The sequence below is a fragment of the Hyperolius riggenbachi genome, chromosome 10, assembly GCF_040937935.1.
Source record: "Hyperolius riggenbachi isolate aHypRig1 chromosome 10, aHypRig1.pri, whole genome shotgun sequence".
Taxonomy (NCBI): Eukaryota; Metazoa; Chordata; class Amphibia; order Anura; family Hyperoliidae; genus Hyperolius; species Hyperolius riggenbachi.
The window spans coordinates 201,168,505-201,191,685 of record NC_090655.1 but is presented as its reverse complement, the minus strand read 5'-3'; the positions used below and the strand labels follow the sequence as shown (position 1 = coordinate 201,191,685).

The window sequence follows — 23,181 nt, the reverse complement described above, 5'->3', positions numbered from 1 at the left end:
CATGTAAGGAGAGGAGTTCGCAGCTGGGCATGTGAGGAGAGCGGAAAGGAGGCAGGCAGCCGGGCATGTGAAAAAAAAGCAGAGAGTAGGTGGGCAGCTGGCCATGTGAGGAAAGCAGGGAGGTGGAGGGCAGGCATGCATGTAGAGGGGAGAGGAATGCGCCCTCACGGCACTGCGCCCAGAGGCTGGTGCCTGTCCAGCCTCTGCTTTGTCCCGGCCCTGTCTGCAATGCCCCCCTAATCCTCTACTTCCCTTCAGCTCCATGCTTTTGTGTCCCCGATCTTCAGCCAATGGGGAAGAAGTTTGGCAACTTGTGTTTCTACTAGAGCTTGGGCCAACCATTGCACTCGCTGAGTAGTAGGACTAGCAGCAAGTGCAGTGATTGGCCTAATGATGGAGCCTTGATCCTGCCCGTGAGACCATTTGCTACAGTAGAAAAACAAGTTGCCATACTCCTTCCCCATACTGCAGCATGCTCAAAATTCTCGCTAGGGATTACCTTCAGGGGATGCCTTAATTATATATATATATATATATATATATATATATATATATATATATATATATGTATATATATATATATATATATATATATATATATATATATATATGTACAGAGGGGCTGCAGCACACAACAGGAAAACAGCGACAGGGGCTCTTGGTTACGCTTTAACGCGCTTAAGCTCACCAACTGCGCCAAAGTGTCCCCAATCTGGTGAGTCCTACTCTACCATGCAAAATGCCAGTTTTTATAAGCAGTCTAGTGGAAACTAAACCAAAAACCCTAAAATGTCAACTAGATGGGAAAAAAAGGAAATTAAAAACACCTCACCCTTCACCTAGCTACAAAACGAACTCTCTGAACATGTGCAATGCACTGATTTATATACTTAACTGTGCTAGAGGTGGGCGTGGTCATGCAGGCTCACAGGGGAAAAATTATAAATAAATTACCAAGGGGTGAGCAGCACAAACCAAATTTTTTTTATGCAATTCTATGCAAAGCATGCACGCAGCGCTGGAGGTCCCCAGACTCCATAAGAAATATATAAGTACAGAGGGGCTGCAGCACACAACAGGAAAACAGCGACAGGGGCTCTTGGTTACGCTTTAACGCGCTTAAGCTCACCAACTGCGCCAAAGTGTCCCCAATCTGGTGAGTCCTGCTCTACCATGCAAAATGCCAGTTTTTATAAGCAGTCTAGTGGGAACTAAACCAAAAACCCTAAAATGTCAACTAGATGGGAAAAAAAGGAAATTAAAAATACCTCACCCTTCACCTAGCTACCAAACGAACTCTCTGAACATGTGCAATGCACTCATTTATATACTTAACTGTGCTAGAGGTGGGCGTGGTCATGCAGGCTCACAGGGGAAAAATTATAAATAAATTACCAAGGGGTGAGCAGCACAAACCAAATTTTTGTTATGCAATTCTATGCAAAGCATGCACGCAGCGCTGGAGGTCCCCAGACTCCATAAGAAATATATAAGTACAGAGGGGCTGCAGCACACAACAGGAAAACAGCGACAGGGGCTCTTGGTTACGCTTTAACGCGCTTAAGCTCACCAACTGCGCCAAAGTGTCCCCAATCTGGTGAGTCCTGCTCTACCATGCAAAATGCCAGTTTTTATAAGCAGTCTAGTGGGAACTAAACCAAAAACCCTAAAATGTCAACTAGATGGGAAAAAAAGGAAATTAAAAATACCTCACCCTTCACCTAGCTACCAAACGAACTCTCTGAACATGTGCAATGCACTCATTTATATACTTAACTGTGCTAGAGGTGGGCGTGGTCATGCAGGCTCACAGGGGAAAAATTATAAATAAATTACCAAGGGGTGAGCAGCACAAACCAAATTTTTGTTATGCAATTCTATGCAAAGCATGCACGCAGCGCTGGAGGTCCCCAGACTCCATAAGAAATATATAAGTACAGAGGGGCTGCAGCACACAACAGGAAAACAGCGACAGGGGCTCTTGGTTACGCTTTAACGCGCTTAAGCTCACCAACTGCGCCAAAGTGTCCCCAATCTGGTGAGTCCTGCTCTACCATGCAAAATGCCAGTTTTGTAACAGTAATGTAAAAATCAATGGGCTGTTCACAGTGCCCACGTTGCGTTACATTGTAACGCTGCACATTCTATGAAAGTGCAGCATGCTGTGCGTTATATGCGGTTTTAGCCATGTTAGACTGTTTGCACATGCTCAGTAATGTTGTTTTATTGTTTTTTGTGTGCAGGAGAGGAGGGGAGAGTCCGCTATTTTGCCTAGCCACATGGCTAATTTTCACTGCACTGCACTGCAATGCCGGTTCTCTTCCTGCTAGCAATGATTCATTTGAATCATTCTCTGCCTGCTAGCAATGATTCATATTAATCATTCTCGGTTCTCTGCCTGCTAGCAATGATTCATATGAATCATTGCCAGTTCTCTGCCTGCTAGCAATGATTCATATGAATCATTGCCAGTTCTATCAAACGAAAATGGAGCACCAAGAGCCGCATAACGCGGCTCTATCTAGCGTCCACCTTTAGCACCACCATGCGTTGCGTTAGGGGAACGTTATGCAACCTTAACGTCCCTTGCAACGCAACGTCCTACTGTGTAAGAGCCCTTACAAAGTGAAAGTACACAGATAGATGTAATACTTCCTGTGTACTGTTTACAGTACATGGGAATGAAGTGTGGCGCTTCTTGTGGCCAAAAAGTAAATATGCACCCATGTACACTATTATATATAGAAATGCATACATTACTTACATTTATTACTTTTTAACAACTTACTCCCCTACCCTATAGTTACCCCCCAAAAAACTTGTAAAAAAAAAAAGAAAAAAGGCCCCATTAAAAAAAAAAACATAAATAGTTTCCTTAGGAACTTTTTAATATGTATGTCATGAAGGTATATTACTGTTATTTTTGCAAATAAAGGCTCGCAATTATTGATTAAAATTTTATATTGATAAAATATTATTGCCATCGACTGTACTAGGGACACAATTTAAACATTGTAATAATCAGGACAAATGGGCATATAAAACGTGTGGGTTTTATCTGTTGTAGCACATTTTTTATTTTAGAAATATAATAGCTGAAAACTAAGAAATAATGATTTTTTTTATTTTTTTCTAATTATTCCCTTTTAAATGCATATAAAATAAAATGATTTTTTAGCAAGAAGTACCACCAAAAGAAAGCCTAATTTGTGGCGCAAAAAACGATATAAAGATCATTTTGGTGTGATACGTAACAATAAAGTTATTGGCAAATGAATGGGAAGAGTGTGATGTGAAAATTGACCTGGTTTTTAAAGTGTAAAACCCTGGTTTGGGTGGTTGGGAATTGGTTAAACAAAGATGACTTAATAACTTATATCTTCCGGCATAGACTCTGTGATTCAATGCAATGTCCGCCAAAACGGCACCCTGAATTAGTATTTGTAAAAGGAGTTTATTCATATACCATATATTATGATGGATGTCATAGTGGATGTGACAACTTTCTTTTAGCAGATCCAAGATATGGATCTACCAGCCACGCCAAATTACAGACCTTTCCTTGTGGCTCAACGAGAAACAAAACTTTTTCCAGTGGTTCCAAAGGACCAAGAATATTATAAGATATTTCTAAATGGACACCCAAAAATACTCGGGGTGAGTAAAAACCCAAGAAGGATGTTTTCACTGTTCTGTGTAGGCATTCTGCTCTTAATTTTTATATAAACTCTGTGTTTCCCTGGTATTACATTAACTCTTAAAGAACGTAGTAAGGAGCTGCTTCAGCAGTAGTAATCAGACGAAATGCCAATTCAGAATGGAATTTGGCTTTCCACAATCGGAATTCGGCACTCGAAAATTGGAATTCCTTTGGAATACCGCATTTCCGCAACTTGGAAACTATAGACCAGTCACAAAACTTGGAAGCTCTGGACCAATCAGAATGTAATTTTTTTTTGTGGAAATCAGGTTCCTGCAAAAATAGAAAAAGAAAAAAAAGACGAATCACAAGATTTGGATACTACCAAGTTGTTCCAGGTATTTTGATTGGATTAAAATTTCTGTGGCTTTCCAATTTTTGCAGTAAAGTTTTGCATTCTCTGATTGGTCCAATACTACCCAGTATTTCCGAGTCAGACTATATTATGGATTATGTAAAAATTATTATTTTTTTATTGTTAAATTACCTAACTTTTTTTTACAAAAAATGGCAAAAAACCCACACTTTGGGCTTCATTCACAAAGCCGTGCTAACTGGTGAAAAGCCCTTTATCATGCCTAAACTTAGTTTAGGCTTTAGGCGTAATAAAATGAACTCGCGCGCAAAGTTTTGCGCGTAAAGTTTTACGCGCGTAAAAGTTTATGCGCATAAAGTTTACGCGCGCAATGCCATTAAACCCTATGCGACATTTCGCGCACCGGACTTTGCGCGTGTAAAACTTTACACGCAAAACTTTGCACGCACGTTTTTCCCTCAAAGCGGTGCTAACCTACTTAGTGCAATGCTTATAACGCCCAAAAGTCTTTAGGCGTGCTAAGTAGGTTAGCACCGCTTTGTGAATCAAGCCATTTATGTGGAAATCAGAAATCCACTGGAGTGTCAGTAATTAGCATTTGCAGAAATCAGAATTTTGACGGGATCGGGCCTTTCCGACCATCTTTATTCAGCAGACTTTTCAAGACTGGTATTGCTACAGACTGCTGAATCTAGTCCAGGCAACTCAGTCTGTGCCAGATAATTTAGAAGTATGAGCAGCAGAAAATATCAGCGAATAGCAGAGAACACACAGGGGTTGATGCTAGCTCCTTTAGCTGGACTGCTTCTGCTTCAAGCAGTTTTTGATAGAAGTAAATCCATCATTTATCCTCCTTTTAAAGTGATTTTAATTGTTTTATATCCCTCCTATACTGTATATCAGGTATTCACCCACCTAATTGGAGGATTTTATTTCCTACTAGTGTTGATCGAATACCCAGATATTCTGGCTCGGGTCGGCTTGGCCGAACATGGTCCAGATGTTTGGGATATTCGGCCGAACACTGAGCCTAATTGAAGTCAATGAGGAACCGAGCATGCCTTAAAAAACTTGAAAAATTAGGGAAACTTCTGCAAAATGGGTTGGAAATAGTGTGTGTGTGTGTGTGTGTGGGGGGGGGGGGGGGGGCATTTACACATAGATCTTAGGCTCAGAATAAAAGCAGGGACTCATGTTTGCACAGCAGTGCACCACTTGACTGCCAATATTACAAATAAAACTCCCCAAAAAGGCATATGTGTATGGGGAAAAACTGCACGCTTAAGGCCAATGCATTTTATCTCCATGCATTTATAAATTTTATACAAATGAGATCCTGAAAAGCTGTCCTAGTACCAAAGGGACTGGCAACGCTAATCCAGCACACATGATGGAAGAGGAGGTAAAGGAGAACAAGGCCACGCTTTGTGACACAACCCAGGCCTTGCATGAGGACAAAATGCATGCTTAAAGCAATGCATTTTGTCACCATGCTTTGATAAATATAATAGAAGTGAGATATTCCTGAAAAGCAGTCCTACCAGGCGGCAACGCTAACCCAGCACACAGGATGGTGTGCAGATCAAAATTTTTATGGGCACAACTGTTCCCAGCTGGCACTGAAAGTACTGTTTTGTTTTTTTTCAACAATAAGCAAGAGTAAAATTCAATGAACTGTGTTTTTATGGGTACAACTGTTCCCAGCTGGCACTGAAAGTACTGTTTTTTTTTTTCAACAATAAGCAAGAGTAAAATTCAATAAACTGTGTTTTTTTATGGGCACAATTTTCCCAGCTTGAAAATGGGCACAGTGGCTGCTGGCAGTGCCTGCTGGCAGTGGGCTGGAAGTGGTGAGGCAAGTGCACTGTGGCTGGCCTGGCAACAAAAAAAATGGGCACAGTGCCTGATGGCAGAGGGCTGGCCGTGCCTGCTGGCAGTGGTGAGGCAGGGGCACTGTGGCTGCTGCCAATGCACGCGGTGGTGAGACAGAGGCTCTGTGGCTACTGCTGGCAGTGGTGAAGCTGGGGCTCTGTGGCTGCTGCTGGCAGTGGCAGTGGTGAGGCTGGGACACTGTGGCTGCTGCTGGCAGTGGTGGTGAGGCTAAGGCACTGTGGCTGGCCTGGCTGGAAGTGCTGGCACCTAACCGCTAGCTCTGTCTCCTACATACCCCAAGCTAAACCCCAATGCGAATGGCGGAGCCAGCTGCCAGTTCGGGTATTTATATATCCCCGACCATGTGACCCGCTCGGCCAATCACAGCTATGGTCACAGCCAGCTAGGCTGTGTCACCATAGCTGTGGAAAAAGCATCGTCGCCGCTTATTGGCTGCCTGCAAAGGTGCCAATAAGTGAGGGGAGGAGACCGAACAGCTCGGCCGAGCACAATGCAGTGCTCGGCTGTGCTCAACCCCAACACGCTAATGTTCAGGGAATAACGAACAGTGCAGAGCACTGTTCGATCAACACTATTTCCTACCCACCTTCTTTTTTGGAGGGAGCCAACCCTAAGTACAATTGGAAGCCTTGAGTAGAATCTGGCTTATTCTCTCCATAGCTCAGTGCATGTGCTTGGATGCCTTTCAGGTGTCCCCATCTTGAGAAGATCCTATACATTTATGTCATGAATTTTTTTGTACTTGGACAGATTTTTTTTTCAACCAAACTAACCATGTAACTATGAGATGCCAGGCTGGAATTTCCCTTTACCTATTTCATAATCAGAGATATGGAAGTGTTATTCTGTGGATGGGCATGAATGGAAGGTTACAGGCAAACATGTTTCCCTCCAGCTCTCACTTTATGATTATGCCAAAACTGTAAAGTCTGCAGAGCAGGTGCCTTTTTATAACATGTTTTAAACAACTGATCAACTAGTGCTTCTCAAACGTGTCCTCTTGGTGACGTGCGGCATACATTATAAATCTAGCTTATGGTGTCCATCCATACATGGTACATTTTTTTTCATTTTTTTTTTGGATTAGATAATTTCATTCGATTATTCAGTTTCCAACATGTCCAATCGGATTTTTATTGAAAAAATTGGATAATTGTTTGTTTTTCTTGATCAAAAAATTGATTGTTTTGATCAAATAAACTGGGAAATCAAACATTTTTATTGTACCGTGTATGGGCACCATACACTGCACACTAATGCTAAAAACTATCATCCCACCCCCCCAAAAATATATATATATATATTAGCATAAACCATTCTCTTCTCCCCATTCCAAAGGGCAAGCATAATTCATGCATTGTTAAATACTATACCCCCTCCCTCAAACTTTGTGTACTGCCTTCCTCAGGTGATAAATACTGTACCTCAAAATCTGCCATAACCTTACGAGTTCCTAACACCCCCGCCACCTACAGTAAAATTTTAAAGAACCCCCTAACAGTAATCCCACAAAATATATGCCTGCAGAAGTCCAGCAGTGAAGCCAAGTAGAAAAGCATCACTTTCAAGAGAACTGCACGAGATCAAGCTGATATAACCCAGCCAAGTGTGTTAATATCAGCAAATGTGGCTCTTACGGGAGTGCTTCTTCTTATCTTCTCAGGATCATGCTGCAAGCTCTAGGAGTTCCAGGCTTTGGGAGTTTTGGAGTCCTCGCTCATTCTCTGTGTGAATTTCAATTTACTGTTATTATTTTTATTATTTTACAGGCCGTACAGATCACCCTGGTGCTATTACAGTTTTCTTTGGGAGCCTTGCTTACTGTCTCTTTACAAGTCTTCCCATCATCATCAATAGTTGCAACCAGTGGAATACCTTACTGGGCTTCATTGTTGGTAAGTGGATATACCACTGTGGCATCAATATTTGGATTCAATTGTGCAAATTGAATCTAAAACAGAATTTCCAGAAGATGTAAAAATGTTTGCCTTGGTTGAGTTTGTATTTGGCGGGTCTTCAGGCATCATTGCCCCAGTAGTACTGTGCCTGCACAGTGCACTCCGGCCCACATGGCGGTGATTGACAGCGCCGCTCGCACAGGCGCTGGAGGTCGCCCTGACGTCATCCCCGGGGACCGGGACAGACCTGCGGCGAACGGCTGCGGGCAGAGCTGCGGCGAGGGATGTCCTGGGAGCTTGGAGCTGGAGGAAGCCCCCGGTAAGTACCACTTCTTTTAGCATATTTCCACTGATGACTCCTTTAAGGGGAAAAACCTGAGGTTGGGAAGTGGTTTAAGAGAACCGGAGGTGAGAGAAAATAGGAGGCTGCCATCCTTATTTCCTTATAAACAATGCCAGTTGCCTGGCTGTCATGCTGAGCTACATGTAACAAGCATATAGTCAGTGGAGACAGACCAAAGACAAAGCATCTGATCTGCATGCTCATTCTCCTTCAGAATCAGAATAATTTATTCCGCCAAGTCCAAACGGGGGTTGTACCCGGAATTGGTTTTGGCTCATACAGGTTCTGGAAGGATGAAGGTGCCTTATTCTGAAAGGCAGCAGCACAGAAGTCCGGCAACTGGCATTGTTCATTATAGAATGAAGATAGAAGCCTCTGCATACCTCTCACTTCAGGTTCCCTTTAAAGGGAACCAGAGAGGAACGGGGGGGGGGTGAAAAAAGAAAAAGATTTTATACATACCTGGGGCTTCTTCCAGCCCCATAAGCCTGAATCGCTCCCACGCCGCCGTCCTCAGCTTCCTGGATCCGCCGGTACCGGACCCGTCACTTCCGGCGGACGCGGCCAATTGTCCGCATCACAGGGGCTCCCTCCATACATGTACGCATGCGGCTGCGCAGTTAACAGCCACATGCGTATCTGTATGGGGAGAGCACCCTGTGATGCGGAGAATTGGCCGCGTCCGCCGGCCGACTTGCCGACTCGCGGCAATGACGGGACCCGGTGGCGGCTGATCCAGGCAGCAGAGGAGTGCGGCGTGGGAGTGATCCGTGCGTATGGGGCTGGAGGAAGCCCCAGGTATGTATATTGCATCCTCTCTGGTTACCTTTAAGACAATCCAGCTTTGCCTTGCTACTTCAGTTCTTTTAATTCAGTATAATCAATACACTCATCACTTATGATCTGCTGCTGACTAACCTTTGACCCTCTTGCTCAACTACTGACATAAAAATGTTACCCAATACCTGTCATCGTGGCAATAGCCATGGTGTAAACCTCATTTATTGCTGTATAATGGCTACAGATTTCTTCATCGCTGCAATTATATTATCAGTGGCAGTAAAACTATAAAGCATAAAATAAAGTTATACTAATAATATTCTAAAGTAAAAATAATATAGAAAAGCACCAATCAGTTTTGGATGTCAATTGATCTGCTGCAATCAACTCTGAGAAAAAAAAAATCTGTCTACAAACTAATGTAAGCAGAGCCTTAGGCATATTTTTGGGGTAAAACTAGTCATGTAAGGTTAACCTGCTGACTGCTGCAGCTCTATGGAAAGTCACATGATCACCTGAATTGTTAGGGCTTGTCCACACAACCGACTGCCAGCAGCTTATTCTGTCCAAATGCTTTTCTACTAAATTGCTTGACATTGTTTGGTTTTGTTTGTTGACATGTCATATTTAAGCCCCTAAAAGGATAGACCATAATCAAAAACACTGCCCATACAGGAAGCTACATGTAGCATTTGGGAAATCTCTATCGCCCACAGCACCTGACTAAAGGATTGTAAATGACATGAGATGAACGCCCCCAATTCCTCTCAATAACATTGTGACACGATGGATCCTGAGCTGTAAACGCAGGGTTAAAGAGGAACTCCAGTGAAAATAATGTAATAAAAAAAGTGCTTCATTTTACAATAATTATGTATAAATGATGTAGTCAGTGTTTGACCGTTGTAAAATCTTTCCTCTCTCTAGTTTACATTCTGACATTTATCACATGGTGACATTTTTACTGCTGGCGAATGATGTCAGTGAAAGTAGCTGCTGCTTGCTTTTTTGGCAGTTGGAAACAACTGTAAACCGCTCTTATTTCCCACAATGCAACAAGGCTCCGACAGTGCAATGTCAGAAGCATGGTCCTGACGTCACACTGTGGGAGGGGTTTCACCACAATATCAGCCATACACAAGCTCCTGATGATCCGTTTGAGAAAAGGAAAAGATTTCTTATGTAAACGGGGGTGTCAGCTACTGATTGGGATGAAGTTCAATTCTTGGTTACGGTTTCGCTTCAAGATGCCGGCAGACGAACAGTGTTAGAAAGCAGGCAGAGAAGAGGAGCACATCCAAAAATGCAAAAGAGCTTTATTGCTTAAAAAATTATAGGTTTACAGCCAGGGCCGGTCCTGGACTTTCTGCTGCCTGAGGCAAAGATCGTAAAGGCGCCCCCCCCCCCCCAATATTTCTACATAACATTACATCCCCCACACAACCGACCGTGTCCGTGAAGGAAAGCCTGAGTGACGCAGCAAAGTGAGTGACTGACTCACCAGGGATTGGGTCTCCCTCCGGGTCTGGCGGCGGCCAAGGGCGGGCATCCGCATCCAGCATGCATCCTGCACTGGCAGGGGACAGACGTCTGCGGCGGGCATGCTCCATCTCGGATCTGAGGGATCTCGCGCTGGGCCAGTGAGCGGCGGCAGCCAGCCAGCCTCATCATCATCATCATCATCGTCACGGTCACGTTGGCGGCGCTCGCTGCTCAGTGACTGACCATTACAATCAGCCGCAGCCAGGGCAGCAGAGCGGGCGGCGGCCGCCGCCATCAAATCAGCAGGCTTAGGCACTAGGCAGTGTCACCAGCGTGCAGCCTTGGAGGAGACAGGAGAGGCTGCAGAGCTCGGAGTCGTCGGACTCGGAGGCCGGCGGCAACAGTGCAGTTTCTAGGCTAAAATGCACCCAGGGCGAGGGTGTAAAAATTGCGCCCCCCCGGTATAGGTAGCCAGCTATAGGTCCCCTCTGAGTATAGGTGGCCAGGCATGGGTGAGCCAGTAAAGTTGCCTCCAGTATAGGTTAGCCAGGTAGTTGCCTCCAGTATAGGTAGCCAGTATAGTTGCCCCCAGTATATGTTAGATAGGCAGGCACCCCCCCCCCCCCCGCCCCGGTATAAGTTAGATAAGTAGGTGCCCCCAGTACAGGTTAGCTAGGTAGGTGCCTCCAATATAGGTAGCCAGTATAGTTGCCCCCAGCATAGGTTAGATAGGTAGGTACCCCCAGTATAGGTTAGTTAGGTAGGTGCCCCCAGTATAGGTAGCCAGTATAGTTGCCACCTGTATAGGCTAGCTAGGTAGGTAGGTGCCCCCAATACAGGTTAGATAAGTGCCCCCAGTATAGGTTAGATAGGTAGCTTCCCCCCAGTATAGGTTAGATCAGGTCGCTGCCCTTCAGTATAGGTTAGATTAGGTAGGTGCCCCCAGTACAGGTTAGATTAGGTAGGTGCCCCCAGTATAGATTAGATAGGTAGCTGCCCCCAGCATAGGTTAGATAGGTAGCTGCCCCCCAGTATAGGTTAGATAGGTAGGTGCCCCCCAGTATAGGATAGATAGGTAGCTGCCCCCAGTACAGGTTAGATTAGGTAGGTGCCCCCCAGTATAGGATAGATAGGTAGCTGCCCTGAGTATAGGTTAGATAGGTAGCTGCCCCCCAGTATAGGTTAGATAGGTACCTGCCCCCCAGTACAGGTTAGATTAGGTAGGTGCCCCCCAGTATAGGATAGATAGGTAGCTGCCCCCAGTACAGGTTAGATTAGGTAGGTGCCCCCCAGTATAGGATCGATGGGTAGCTGCCCCCCAGCATAGGTTAGATAGGTAGCTGCCCCCCAGTGTAGGTTAGATAGGTAGCTGCCCCCCAGTATAGGTTAGATAGGTAGCTGCCCCCCAGTATAGGTTAGATAGGTAGCTGCCCCCCAGTATAGGATACATAGGTAGCTGCCCCCCAGCATAGGTTAGATAGGTAGCTGCCCCCCAGTATAGGTTAGATAGGTAGCTGCCCCCCAGTATAGGTTAGATAGGTAGCTGCCCCCCAGTATAGGTTAGATTAGGTAGCTGGCCCCCAGTATAGGATAGATAGGTAGCTGCCCCCAGTACAGGTTAGATTAGGTAGGTGCCCCCCAGTATAGGATAGTTAGGTAGCTTCCCCCAGTATAGGTTAGATTAGGTAGGTGCCCCCCAGTATAGGTTAGATAGGTAGCTGCCCCCAGTACAGGTTAGATTAGGTAGGTGCCCCCCAGTATAGGATAGTTAGGTAGCTTCCCCCAGTATACTTTAGATTAGGTAGGTGCCCCCCAGTATAGGTTAGATAGGTAGCTGCCCCCCAGTATAGGATAGATAGGTAGCTGCCCCCAGTACAGGTTAGATTAGGTAGGTGCCCCCCAGTATAGGATAGTTAGGTAGCTTCCCCCAGTATAGGTTAGATTAGGTAGGTGCCCCCCAGTATAGGATAGATAGGTAGCTTGCCCAGTATAGGTTAAGTAGGTAGGTGCCCCCTCATAATGGCGGAGGGGGGAGCCGGAGCCGCGGTGAGGGCAGCCCGACCTCTCCCTCCCTCTCCCCGGGCCGCTCTCCATGCTTCCCCCCTCGGACTGTAGGCAGCAGAGTTAGCGCGCAGGGAAGCGCTGCTGTACACAGCTGTTACTCACCTCCCTGGATCCGATCGCCGCTCCCGCCCTGCTGGTCTCCTCTCTGCAATGTAGCCGCTGCTGATACACACGCTGCTTCCTGTTTACACAGGAAGCAGCCGCGTGTGTATCAGCCGGCTAGGCAGAGAGGAGACCAGCAGGGCGGGAGCGGCGATCGGATCCAGGGAGGTGAGTAACAGCTGTGTACAGCAGCGCTTCCCTGCGCGCTAACTCTGCTGCCTACAGTCCGAGGGGGGAGCATGGAGAGCGGCCCGGGGAGAGGGAGGGAGAGGTCGGGCTGCCCTTACCGCGGCTCTGGCTCCCCCCCCCTGCTATCACAGCCACGTCATCTGGTGCCGCCCCTCCAATTCCTGCCGCCTGAGGAACCCGCCTCACCCCGCCTCATGGGCGGGCCGGCCCTGTTTACAGCACTGCAGTAAGAGGGAGAGAAGTACAGGCGGCAGTAGGGGGGTCAACAGCTGCTTTATGCCTAAAGTGGGCTGTGCTTCCTGATGACAGTGAGCCATGATAACTCAACCCCTTATACAGCAAAATGGTTAATTATCTGTCGCCCTTAGGGCAGACTCTACAGACCTCCGCCTTCACTGCACGACATCCCACTGCAACACACGCCATAGACTTGAGTGACATCCTATTAGTGGCCTATGTCTGACTTTATGTCTGGCCCTTACTCTAAACAGGCATAGTGGTGTATGCACTAAACTGCTTTAAGCTGAATTACTATGGGGGGCGCAGCCGCACTTGGAAGGGAAGCCCAAATATACTTTGCCTATGGAGCGAAAACAGAATAAATCCAGTGGGCATGCTCCTCCATTAGGCTCTCTGCAAACTGCAAATCCGTTTTCCAATTCCGTTTCGACTCCGATTTTCAATACCGATTTTCCCTGAATACATACAACAGAAAAATGGATAAAAAAAATGCAGCATGCAGTAAAGATTAAAAATCAGAATCAAATGTAAAAACCGATTAAAAAGCGGAATCGGAATCACATGCATTGTGCAGGGAGCCTCAGTCATTGCACTCCCATCTTCATCCTCGCAGGACTCGTCCATGGCCTGATGCATGTTATTTCATAAAGTTGAGGGGAGACCTGGGGGCACTTAAATTATGGTGTGGGGGGGGGGGGGCTGCAAGAATCAGGTATGAATAATTCATGTTTCTTTGTCTGGTTTGGGGGTGCTTTAAAATGGTGAGCCTGGACTTTATTTCCTTACTATGCCTGGTTTACTGTCTAACTTATTCACTCTCTTCCCCGCAGTACCTGGTTTCAGGTGTCCTGTGTGTCACTGTTGGGGTCAAGCCTAGTCTTATTCTGGTGAGTCATTAGAAAAAATGCATTTCCTGAACACGAGAATTTTAGCTTAGCTTTATCTTAACATCTTAAAATGTTTTGTTTTCCATTTCTGCAGGTAAAATGGACATTTGTCTCCTGCATCATCAGTTGCTTGTCCTCATTCATACAGTTATGCTTTATCTGTGCGGATCTGAACGGGATTGACTATTTTTTTTGTAATGATCTTGCTGAATGCTATTCCTTTTCTGGTTCCATCTTGAAAGATGTAAGTGGTGGCTGTTGAGATTGAGCCCAGATAAGTTTTATGTACTAATCTGAAATCATGGCAGCTTTGTGGCCAAAATCCTGCTTCGGAAGGGGAATAGTATTTAATCCAGCCGGGGAGTTTTTCGGCAACAGGGAGAGCCATCATTTGGCTCGCCTACGGACGGCGTACTAATGTGTATGCTGAGGTAAGTGCTTCAGAAAACAGGACTGTAGCCAACCCAAGTTGGGTCAAAGAGTTCAAAGAGTTCAGAGAAGCTCTTTTGCTTAGATAACAATTGAGGTTTCTTAACTCTTAGTGTACTGGAAAACAATGAGACTCATTTCTTTGCTACTAATATTCTAAAGTTCAAAGGGTCATTAGCTCTGCTCTGTTTAATATTTTAAAATACAGAGTGTGCTTTGCAAACTGCAAATATGACATAATGATGCAATTTTATTAAAAAAAAAACAAAAAAGTATATAATTGAACAAAAATAAGAGACTTTTCTTTGCTACTAATGTTCTATGCATTATTCGTACTACCGTACTACACATAGGGCTTGATTCACAAAGCGGTGCTAACAGTTAGCACACTGGTGAAAAGCCCTTTATCATGCCTAAACTCAGTTTAGGCATGATAAGTTTAGGTGTGATAAGTTTAGGTGTGATAAGTTTAGGCATGATAAGTTTAGGTGTGATAAGTTTAGGCATGCTAAGTTTAAGCGCCAACTGCGTTAGCACCGCAGTGCACAGCTGATCAAAAGTTTTACGCTAGCAAAGACTGGTGCACTTTGTATAAAGTTTATTGGCGCTGCTTTGCGTGCGGGACTTTGCAAGCGATCTAAACTTATCTAAACTTAGCATGCCTAAACTTATCACACCTAAACTTATCACACCTAAACTTATCACACCTAAACTGGCTTTTCACCAGCATGGTGCAATGGCTATCATGCCTAAAGTCTTTTAGGCATGCTAACTGGGTTAGCACCGCTTTGTGAATCGAGCCCATAGGGCTCGATTCACAAAGCGGTGCTAACCCAGTTAGAGACTTTAGGCATGATAACCATTGCACCACTCTGGTGAAAAGCCAGTTTAGGTGTGATAAGTTTAGGCATGATAAGTTTAGGTGTGATAAGTTTAGGCATGCTAAGTTTAGATAAGTTTAGATCGCTTGCAAAGTCCCGCACGCAAAGCAGCGCCATTAAACTCTATACGAAGTGCACCAGTCTTTGCTAGCGTAAAACTTTTGATCAGCTGTGCACTGCGGTGCTAACGCAGTTGGCGCTTAAACTTATCACACCTAAACTTATCACACCTAAACTTATCATGCCTAAACTTATCACACCTAAACTTATCACACCTAAACTTATCATGCCTAAACTGAGTTTAGGCATGATAAAGGGCTTTTCACCAGCGTGCTAACTGTTAGCACCGCTTTGTGAATCAGGCCCATACAAATTATTAAATCATTTTTTGTTTTTTTTCACTTCAAGTTTGCATTCAAACTACAATTTGTAACATCTTAGGAGTGAATCTGGTTGGGTCAATAGGCTTTAAAAATACAGTCTAATGAAATCCCACTTAAAGTGAGAGGGATATGGAGGCTGACATTTCCATTTCCTTTTTAAACAATGGGAATTGTCTGGCTGTCCTGTTGATCCTCTGTCTCTAATACTTTTAGCCAAACACTCTGAAAAAGCATGGAGATCATATTTTTCTGATGGAAGTCTGACAAGAGTAGCTGCATGTAACAAAGGAAAATGTTTGGTGTTGATGATGCAGAGGAGGTGTCTAAGGAAAAAGAGGAGGAAAAGAAGGAGGGGACTGAGGTGGTACAGATGGAAGAGGGAGTACAGTTGGCAGTGAATTGATGGACCAATCTCTCTTAAAGTAAACCTGAAAGATTAAAATAATAAAAACACCTGATACCTAAATCAGGAGGGGGAAGCCTTTGGATCCTTATGAAGCCTCCCCCATTTCTCTCAGCCAGCCTGATCCAGCACTGGCAACCCCGAACAATGCAAAACAATAACAATACCGGTAGCCTGCCTGCACAGGTACACTGCGGTAGCAGCTTTCCACTTGGGTGGCAATAGCCAAGCCCAATCGGGTCTGCTTTACTGCGCAGGTGCAGATGGCTCACGTCTATGCAGTAAAGCGGAACCGATTGGGCTCGGCTATTTCGGCCAAAGTCCGAGGGAAAGTCGCTAGTGGACTGTTTGCAGCGGCAAAAAGCGCCAACAAGCTGACTTTTGAGGGTCCCAGCACTGGATCACCTCTGCTGAAGAGGATGGGGAAGTCTCTTTAGAATCCAGGGGCTTGCCCCTCCTGAGGTAAGGGGCACTAGGCATGGACGGATTTACCATAAGGCACTGTAGGCATGTGCCTACAGGTGTCTGATAAAAGAAAGGTGGTTCACTCTCCTCCCCAAGTGCCTCCCTCCCTCCTGCCTTATGAACTTAATACTGAGGGTAGCTCTGGCTCATTGGATCATTAGGGGACACCTAAAGGGGGATCTGTAGCTACCTATGGCAAGCAAAGTAAGGGAGAAGTGACACCTGGGACAGGCAGCACTCTTGCGGTGCGGCTCAGTGGGTATTTGAGGGCTCATGGAGGGTGAAGTTTAAAGCGGATCCGAGATGAAAAACTAACTATAACAAGTAACTTGTCTATATATCTTATCTAAAGTTTAGATAGTTTACACAGCAAATCTAGCTGCAAACAGCTTTAATAGAATATGGTTATTTCTTCCTGTGATACAATGGCAGCAGCCATGTTGTTTGTAAACATTACACAGAGGCAGGCTTATCTGTATCTTGAGCAAAGAAAACTAATCCCCCTCCTCCTCCCTCCTCCCTCCTCCCCTCTGCCTCTGAAATCTCTGGCTAGTAATACCTCCCCCTCCTGCTGCCCAGACTGAGCTCCCATGAGCCCTTGCTACTGTCTAAAAGTGCCTTGGCTCTCTGAAAACCTGTGGGTGTGGCTTATTTAGTTTATTGGGAATTAGAGCATTAAAACAAAAAAGTATTTGGCTTGAATAATTCCCTATAAACAATAGGAAAGGAACACAATTATGCAATGAGTAAAAGTTCATCTCGGATCCACTTTAAGGTGCTAGGACATCTGTGCCTATACCCTCCAGAGACGTAAATCCGTGCCTGCCACTACGGGCACTTTTTTCCCTTTCAGTAGCAGTACCTCTTGTGGCTCTTCATTCATCTCCAGCTTTATCTTGTGTCCTGTTAAAGATGTGTAACATTTTTCCTACACTTAAAGCGTACCTGAATCAACAAGAACAGAATGGAACATTCCCCTGCCGAGGGAAAACATGTGGGACCTGTGAATACATCCATTCCACTGACAGGATACTAATACCGGGTACACAACAGGAATACAAAGTACAAGGCACCTTTTCCTGCGACTCATCTAATGTGGTATACCTGATCATGTGTGCAAAATGCCCCAAAGGAATTTATGTGGGAGAAACAAGTCAACCACTGCGGGATCGCATGACACACCACAGATCCACTATTAACAGCAGGAAAAAGGATATTACAAATTATACTGATCTCCCAATACCAACACACTTTTGTTTACCTGGACACAGTTTAAGCGATTTTCGCGTCACTGTATTAATGGGTGGCTTCAAATCGGGAAACATGAGACTAACACAAGAAACTAAGTTTATACATTGGTTCAAAACTGTAGAAGATGGTTTAAACAAGGACTCCAACTTCTTGTGCTGGTACGATGGGTTTTAAATGCCACAGTTCTTTTAATTTTAATTTTTCTATCTTTTCATTCATTTTTGTGCCATATGCTGTGTAAGATGGAATTCACTGTCACGATTCATTTTATTTGCTTTCAGGTGCTGGCTTTAAATGCCACAATTCTCTTAAGCTTAGAATTAATGGTGCATGTAACCAGGCCAGTTACCATTTGAATTCGGAATTTACGATGTCTCTTCATCACCAGAGTCTGCTTTATGTCATGTTGAGGATTCTATTGATCTTATCAATTTAGATAGGATGCCTGGGAAAGCCTCCTCAGTAACAGTTAAGGCATCTAATTACATTTATGTTTGCTAAAGAATGTTTCTCCTCTGTATGTCAGTGTATTTAAGCTGTGTTTTTCAGTTCTGGTCAGGAACCAGTCCGACGAAGGCTTTTTATAAGTCGAAAGCTCACTGTTTATCCATCTCTAAGTTAGCCAATAAATGGTATCATCCTGATTTAAAACTTCTTGCTTTGAATCAACATGTGACATGATAATGATCTAAAGTCCTTTTCTGTTTTCCAGTACAGCAACAATTAAACAACTTGGGTTGTTATCTTTGCAAAAAAAATGTTGTTGACAGCTTGTCTTATTCAGTTTAGTTTCCTGAAAAGTTAGATACAGTAGAGTCTCGGTTATCTGGCACCGAGAAAGGATTGGCTGATGCCGGATAAGTGTGTTTTCTGGTTGAGACTCACTGTTAAAAATATACCTAGCTAATACAGTCCTATACCCCACTGTATATACATTCCAGGAACTCTGTATTAAATCTTAAAAAAATAAGTTTTGAATCAAGATGATGCGTACAATTTAAAAGGGCACCTGATATAGACCAAAAAAAAGCAAAATTCGACTACAAGGGGCGCCTGGTGTAGCCGAAATTCTAAATTCGTCTACAAGGGGGGTCTTGGTATAGGCGAGATGCCAAAATAAGCTTAAAAAGGTGCCTGGTGTAGATGAAAAGCTAGTTTTAGTTTATGAAAAGGATGCTGTTATAGGCGAAATGTCTTGGGCTATAAAAGGGCACTGGATATATCCTTGAAAAGTGATATAGCCAAAAAAAAAAGTGATTACTATGACCTAACTTCTCCCTACTCTCACACAGAACCCTCCCCTGGTGGTGCCTAACCCTAACTAAAGGGTGCCCTTTTGTTCCCTTTTGTAGCAGAATCAAAAACCTTGTAGCTGAAAACCTTGTAGCCAAATAAAAATATGGGCTACAGAGGGGCACCCTTTTGTAGCAGAATCAAAAACCTTGTAGCCGAAAACCTTGTAGCCGAATCAATAATATAAGCTACAAAAGGGCGCCTTTTTGTAGCAGAATCAAAAACTTTTTAGCCGAAAACCTTGTAGCTGAATCAAAAATATAGGCTACAAAGGTACGCCCTTTTGTAGCCGAATCAAAAACATTGTAGCCAAATCAAAAATATGGGCTATAAAAGGAAACCCTTTGGTAGCCGAATTGAAAACCTTGCAGCCGAAATTAAAACTCGGGCAGCCTTTTCCACACCTTGTAGCCGAAATTTGCAGAAATAACATTGAAGTCTATGAAGATGCCCTTTTAATACAGATGGCCCAGGCGCCCTTTTCAACTGATTCCAGGATTGGCAAACTCAGAGTCAGAAGAAAAGGAGTAAGCTTTCAGCTATGAAGCATTCCTCAGACTTGATTCCTGTATACTTACTGACAAATTCAACATTTAGAACACATAGCTTGTTAGTATAGAGAAATCAAGTCCGAGGAAGGCTTCATAGCCAAAATTCACTCCTTTACTTCTAAGTTAGCCAATAAATGGTAACATCCTGATTCAAAACATCTTTCTTTTACTGATGGATAACACGGTACAATACTCCATCTCTGCTTAAATGCTAAAATACACTCATTCAAAGTATATTAACCTTGGTGGAGCCATGGAATCCAGTCTTTAAGCACAGTACAGCTAACAAACAGCCGAAGAAGTTGGCCTTTACCACTGGGAGTACTGCAGACAATTTGTGCTGGTTGGTTGAGACTGCTGGTTAGTTGAGTTCTGAATAAACAAAACTCTACTATATAAGCTAAAGCAGCTGAGAGTCAGTGAGATAAGAATTCTGATGAGGTTTTACTGCAGGAAAGTTAAAGGGTAGTTACACTTGCATCTGTTTTAGCTAAACAAAACAGAGTGTGGATTCTAAACAGCAGCAGTGGCTGTCTGATGCAATCTTAAAAAATGAACCAATTAATCTAAAAATAAAAACATGAGACTCATTTCTCTGTTACTAATATTTATTTATCAATGGTAAGGTTAATTATCTTGTAAGTTTATTTTCACATACGGTTCACCTTTCTGCTTAAGGGACTACCTATCCATGGCCAAGAGCTGCAGTGACCAAAACCCATTCTTGAAGAAGGGTGGAGGTTCCCAAACTAAACATCTCTCAGAGTATATGTTATAAATACATAAATAAATACATGAGTTATCTTACCTCTCCAGATGAACCAACCCTGAAAAACAAGGGTTTGTATCAGGTAATGTTTATGTAATCAAGCACACTCTGAAAACCAAATTCCCTAACACGCTTTATTGACCTGAGGAAGCGGGCAGAGACAAAAGAAACGTGTTGTCTGTTTTAATTGTTCTTGAATAAACCTTACCTGATCTAAACCCTTGTTTTTCTGGGTTGGTTCATCTGGAGAGGTAAGTTACCTCATGTATTTATTTACGTCTTTATAATGTATACCCTGAGAGATATTTCTTTTTGGGCGTTTCCACCCTTCTTACACAGTTACATAGTTATTGTGGTTGAAAAAAGACATATGTCCATCAAGTTCAACCAGAAATACATAGGCAGTTTCTAAAAAGATTGCATCTTGAAATCGATTGGGAATTGGTCTGCGGTATATACAGATTAGATTTGATCCGGGAGAGATCTGTCTCTTGATTGATCTGCCCATACATCGCTAGATTTATGGCTACCTTTAGGCTTTGGTAGGAACAATAGATTGTGAGTCCCTCTAAGGAAGGATTAGTTATAAGAATTGTTCAACCATCTTTGTAAAACACTGCAGAAAATATGTAATTACTGTATACATTTGTAAGAAAAAATATGTACAGTAAATGATGCTAAAGGTATAAAATATGCAACATTTGTGAAATGACTGTATACAGCATTCTTCCTGGGTCTGCAATGGTGTACAACCTCCTCCAATGCTAAAAACTGGTTAGTGGTTTGATGCAAAAGGAATAAACATTAAGTAAAGTCATTTATTTCTTCACTTGTTGTTGGTCTCAGTAGATCACATCAACAGTTAGAAGTGTTTGAATGATTTCCTTCGGTTACATTAAAAGCACCAAATTTAGGTCCTGATGCTGCTGTGTGCAGGGAGTGCACAGAAATTCCACTGCTACTAATACCGGGGGACCACCACACATTAACCCTTAGTGCTGTGGGCGTTAATGCGGTAACATGCATGTTGCTATGGTAACGCACAGTGAATTGCAGTACCACGGTGCTAAGGGTCAATGGGCTTGATTCTTGTGAGGGAGTTAAAAAGATGCACACCTTACATAGTCGTACGCGTTGCTATGTAAGGAGTGTGCCTTCCTTAGTTACATAGTTCATTATAGCTATGTAAGCAGCAGGCATAACTGTGAACTTCGACCGCGATACCGCACTACTGGCCGCTACTATGTTAATAGACATAGTTACTATGCGGTTGTGATACTTCACAGGATAACCCACATTTAAAGTTACGTGCGTTGCTATGTGAGCAATGCATGTAACTAAGGAAGGCCCGCTCCTAACATAGCAATGTGTGCTGCTAAGTAAGGTGTGTATAGTGGCTGCCCCTTCTTTTTAATGAGCGCTCCCTCACATTAAGCTGTGCTGCTTTTGCAGTGCAGGTCAATGAATTGAGCCCAAAGTGCAATAATTCCCCGCCATTAGTATCGGTAAAATTGCCATGCATTGCATCTGCTCCCTGCGCATGGCAGATTAACCGCAATATAGTGCCTCAGGCCCTTAGTCTCTAAATACATATATTTCCTTAAAGAGATTCTGTAACAAAATTTTCATCATTATTTCTTCTATCCTATAAGTTCCTATACCTGTTCTAATGTGCTCTGTCTAACTGCAGCCTTTCCTAATTGCACAGTGGCTGTATTATCTCTGTTATATGATCTAATCTTCTCTCCTCTGTCGGCTCTGTCGGGCTGAGGCTGGAATGTGTGGAATGTGCTGTGCTGCTTGTGATTGGATAGAAGCTATACACAACCTCTCCGGGCCCCCTGCACACTCTGTATGACTCACACACTCTGCTCTTCTCAGCGTATCACTTGCTATGTCTTTTGTTTGTAAACACTGCATAAAATGGCAATTACAAGCCAGGATTGCAGCAGGTAGTGGCAGAAACAGCACAGAGGGGCCCAGGAGAACATAATGAATAGAATGGTATGCTTTTTATTGTAAGAATTTTAGAGTACAGATTCTCTTTAAGTATAAATAATCATGCCAGCAGAACACAATCCCAGAGATAGCATGTCAATGTGTATGTCATTAATGGTATACCACTAACTTACAGTATAATTTCTGAACAGGCAAAGAGTATAGCCCTTGGATTTATGTTTATAGCCACTGCTGGGCAGTTTGCAATATTCATTTACCTGCTGTTTATGGGCAAGGAAGCACTGTGTCAAAATGTGGACCACACACCTCAGGTAAGAGAAATATACATTATTATTATATTTTATTAAATGTTATGTCAGGGGTGTAACTAACTACAAATCGTCACGGCCGGATTTGTACATCTTACCTCCCAAGGCCCACTGTCAACCTCACCCTGACCACTGTGTCTCCCCTGGTCTTGAGTGCCCGCTTCCCCATCCTGTGCTGTGATCGACTGCTCTGCCCTGTGTGGAAGCAGGGTGGCCATGGACCGGGTCCGTGACTGCTGTGGTGTATATGTTTGGCAACTTAACTTCCTGAGTATGCCAGCCCACTTCCTTCCCTTTGCTTCCTGGTGCCCTAGGCCATGACCTTTGTGGCCTTGCCTCAAATCTGGCCATACAAATCGTGACACTCCCCAGCAAAACTTTGATTGGGCCCCCCATGATCACACCCTTTCCCTTGCTTATACTTGGTGATCCTCTCAGCCGGGGGGCCCATCTCACAAGGGTCATAAAACAAGTGTGGCCATCCAAATCTTCACACCCATAACAAGTGTAGCCACAAAAACACCAGACCTGAAGTATGAACCCCATTATCGGAGGGAGTGAAGTGGTAGTTGGGGCCCCTTTACAACTCTGGGCC

General features: G+C 43.9%; 1 protein-coding gene across 1 annotated transcript in view; it reads left to right on the top strand.

Annotated features, from left to right (window-relative positions):
* Positions 1-23,181, top strand: part of LOC137534230 (membrane-spanning 4-domains subfamily A member 5-like) — a 35,473-nt gene that overhangs the window by 8,195 nt on the left and 4,097 nt on the right. Inside the window, exons 2-6 of the mRNA XM_068255636.1 lie at positions 3,517-3,657; positions 7,679-7,804; positions 13,838-13,894; positions 13,989-14,138; positions 22,470-22,589. Coding sequence (XP_068111737.1) covers positions 3,526-3,657; positions 7,679-7,804; positions 13,838-13,894; positions 13,989-14,138; positions 22,470-22,589 — 585 coding nt within the window. The 5' untranslated portion in view covers positions 3,517-3,525. The remainder of the gene's footprint in view (positions 1-3,516; positions 3,658-7,678; positions 7,805-13,837; positions 13,895-13,988; positions 14,139-22,469; positions 22,590-23,181) is intronic.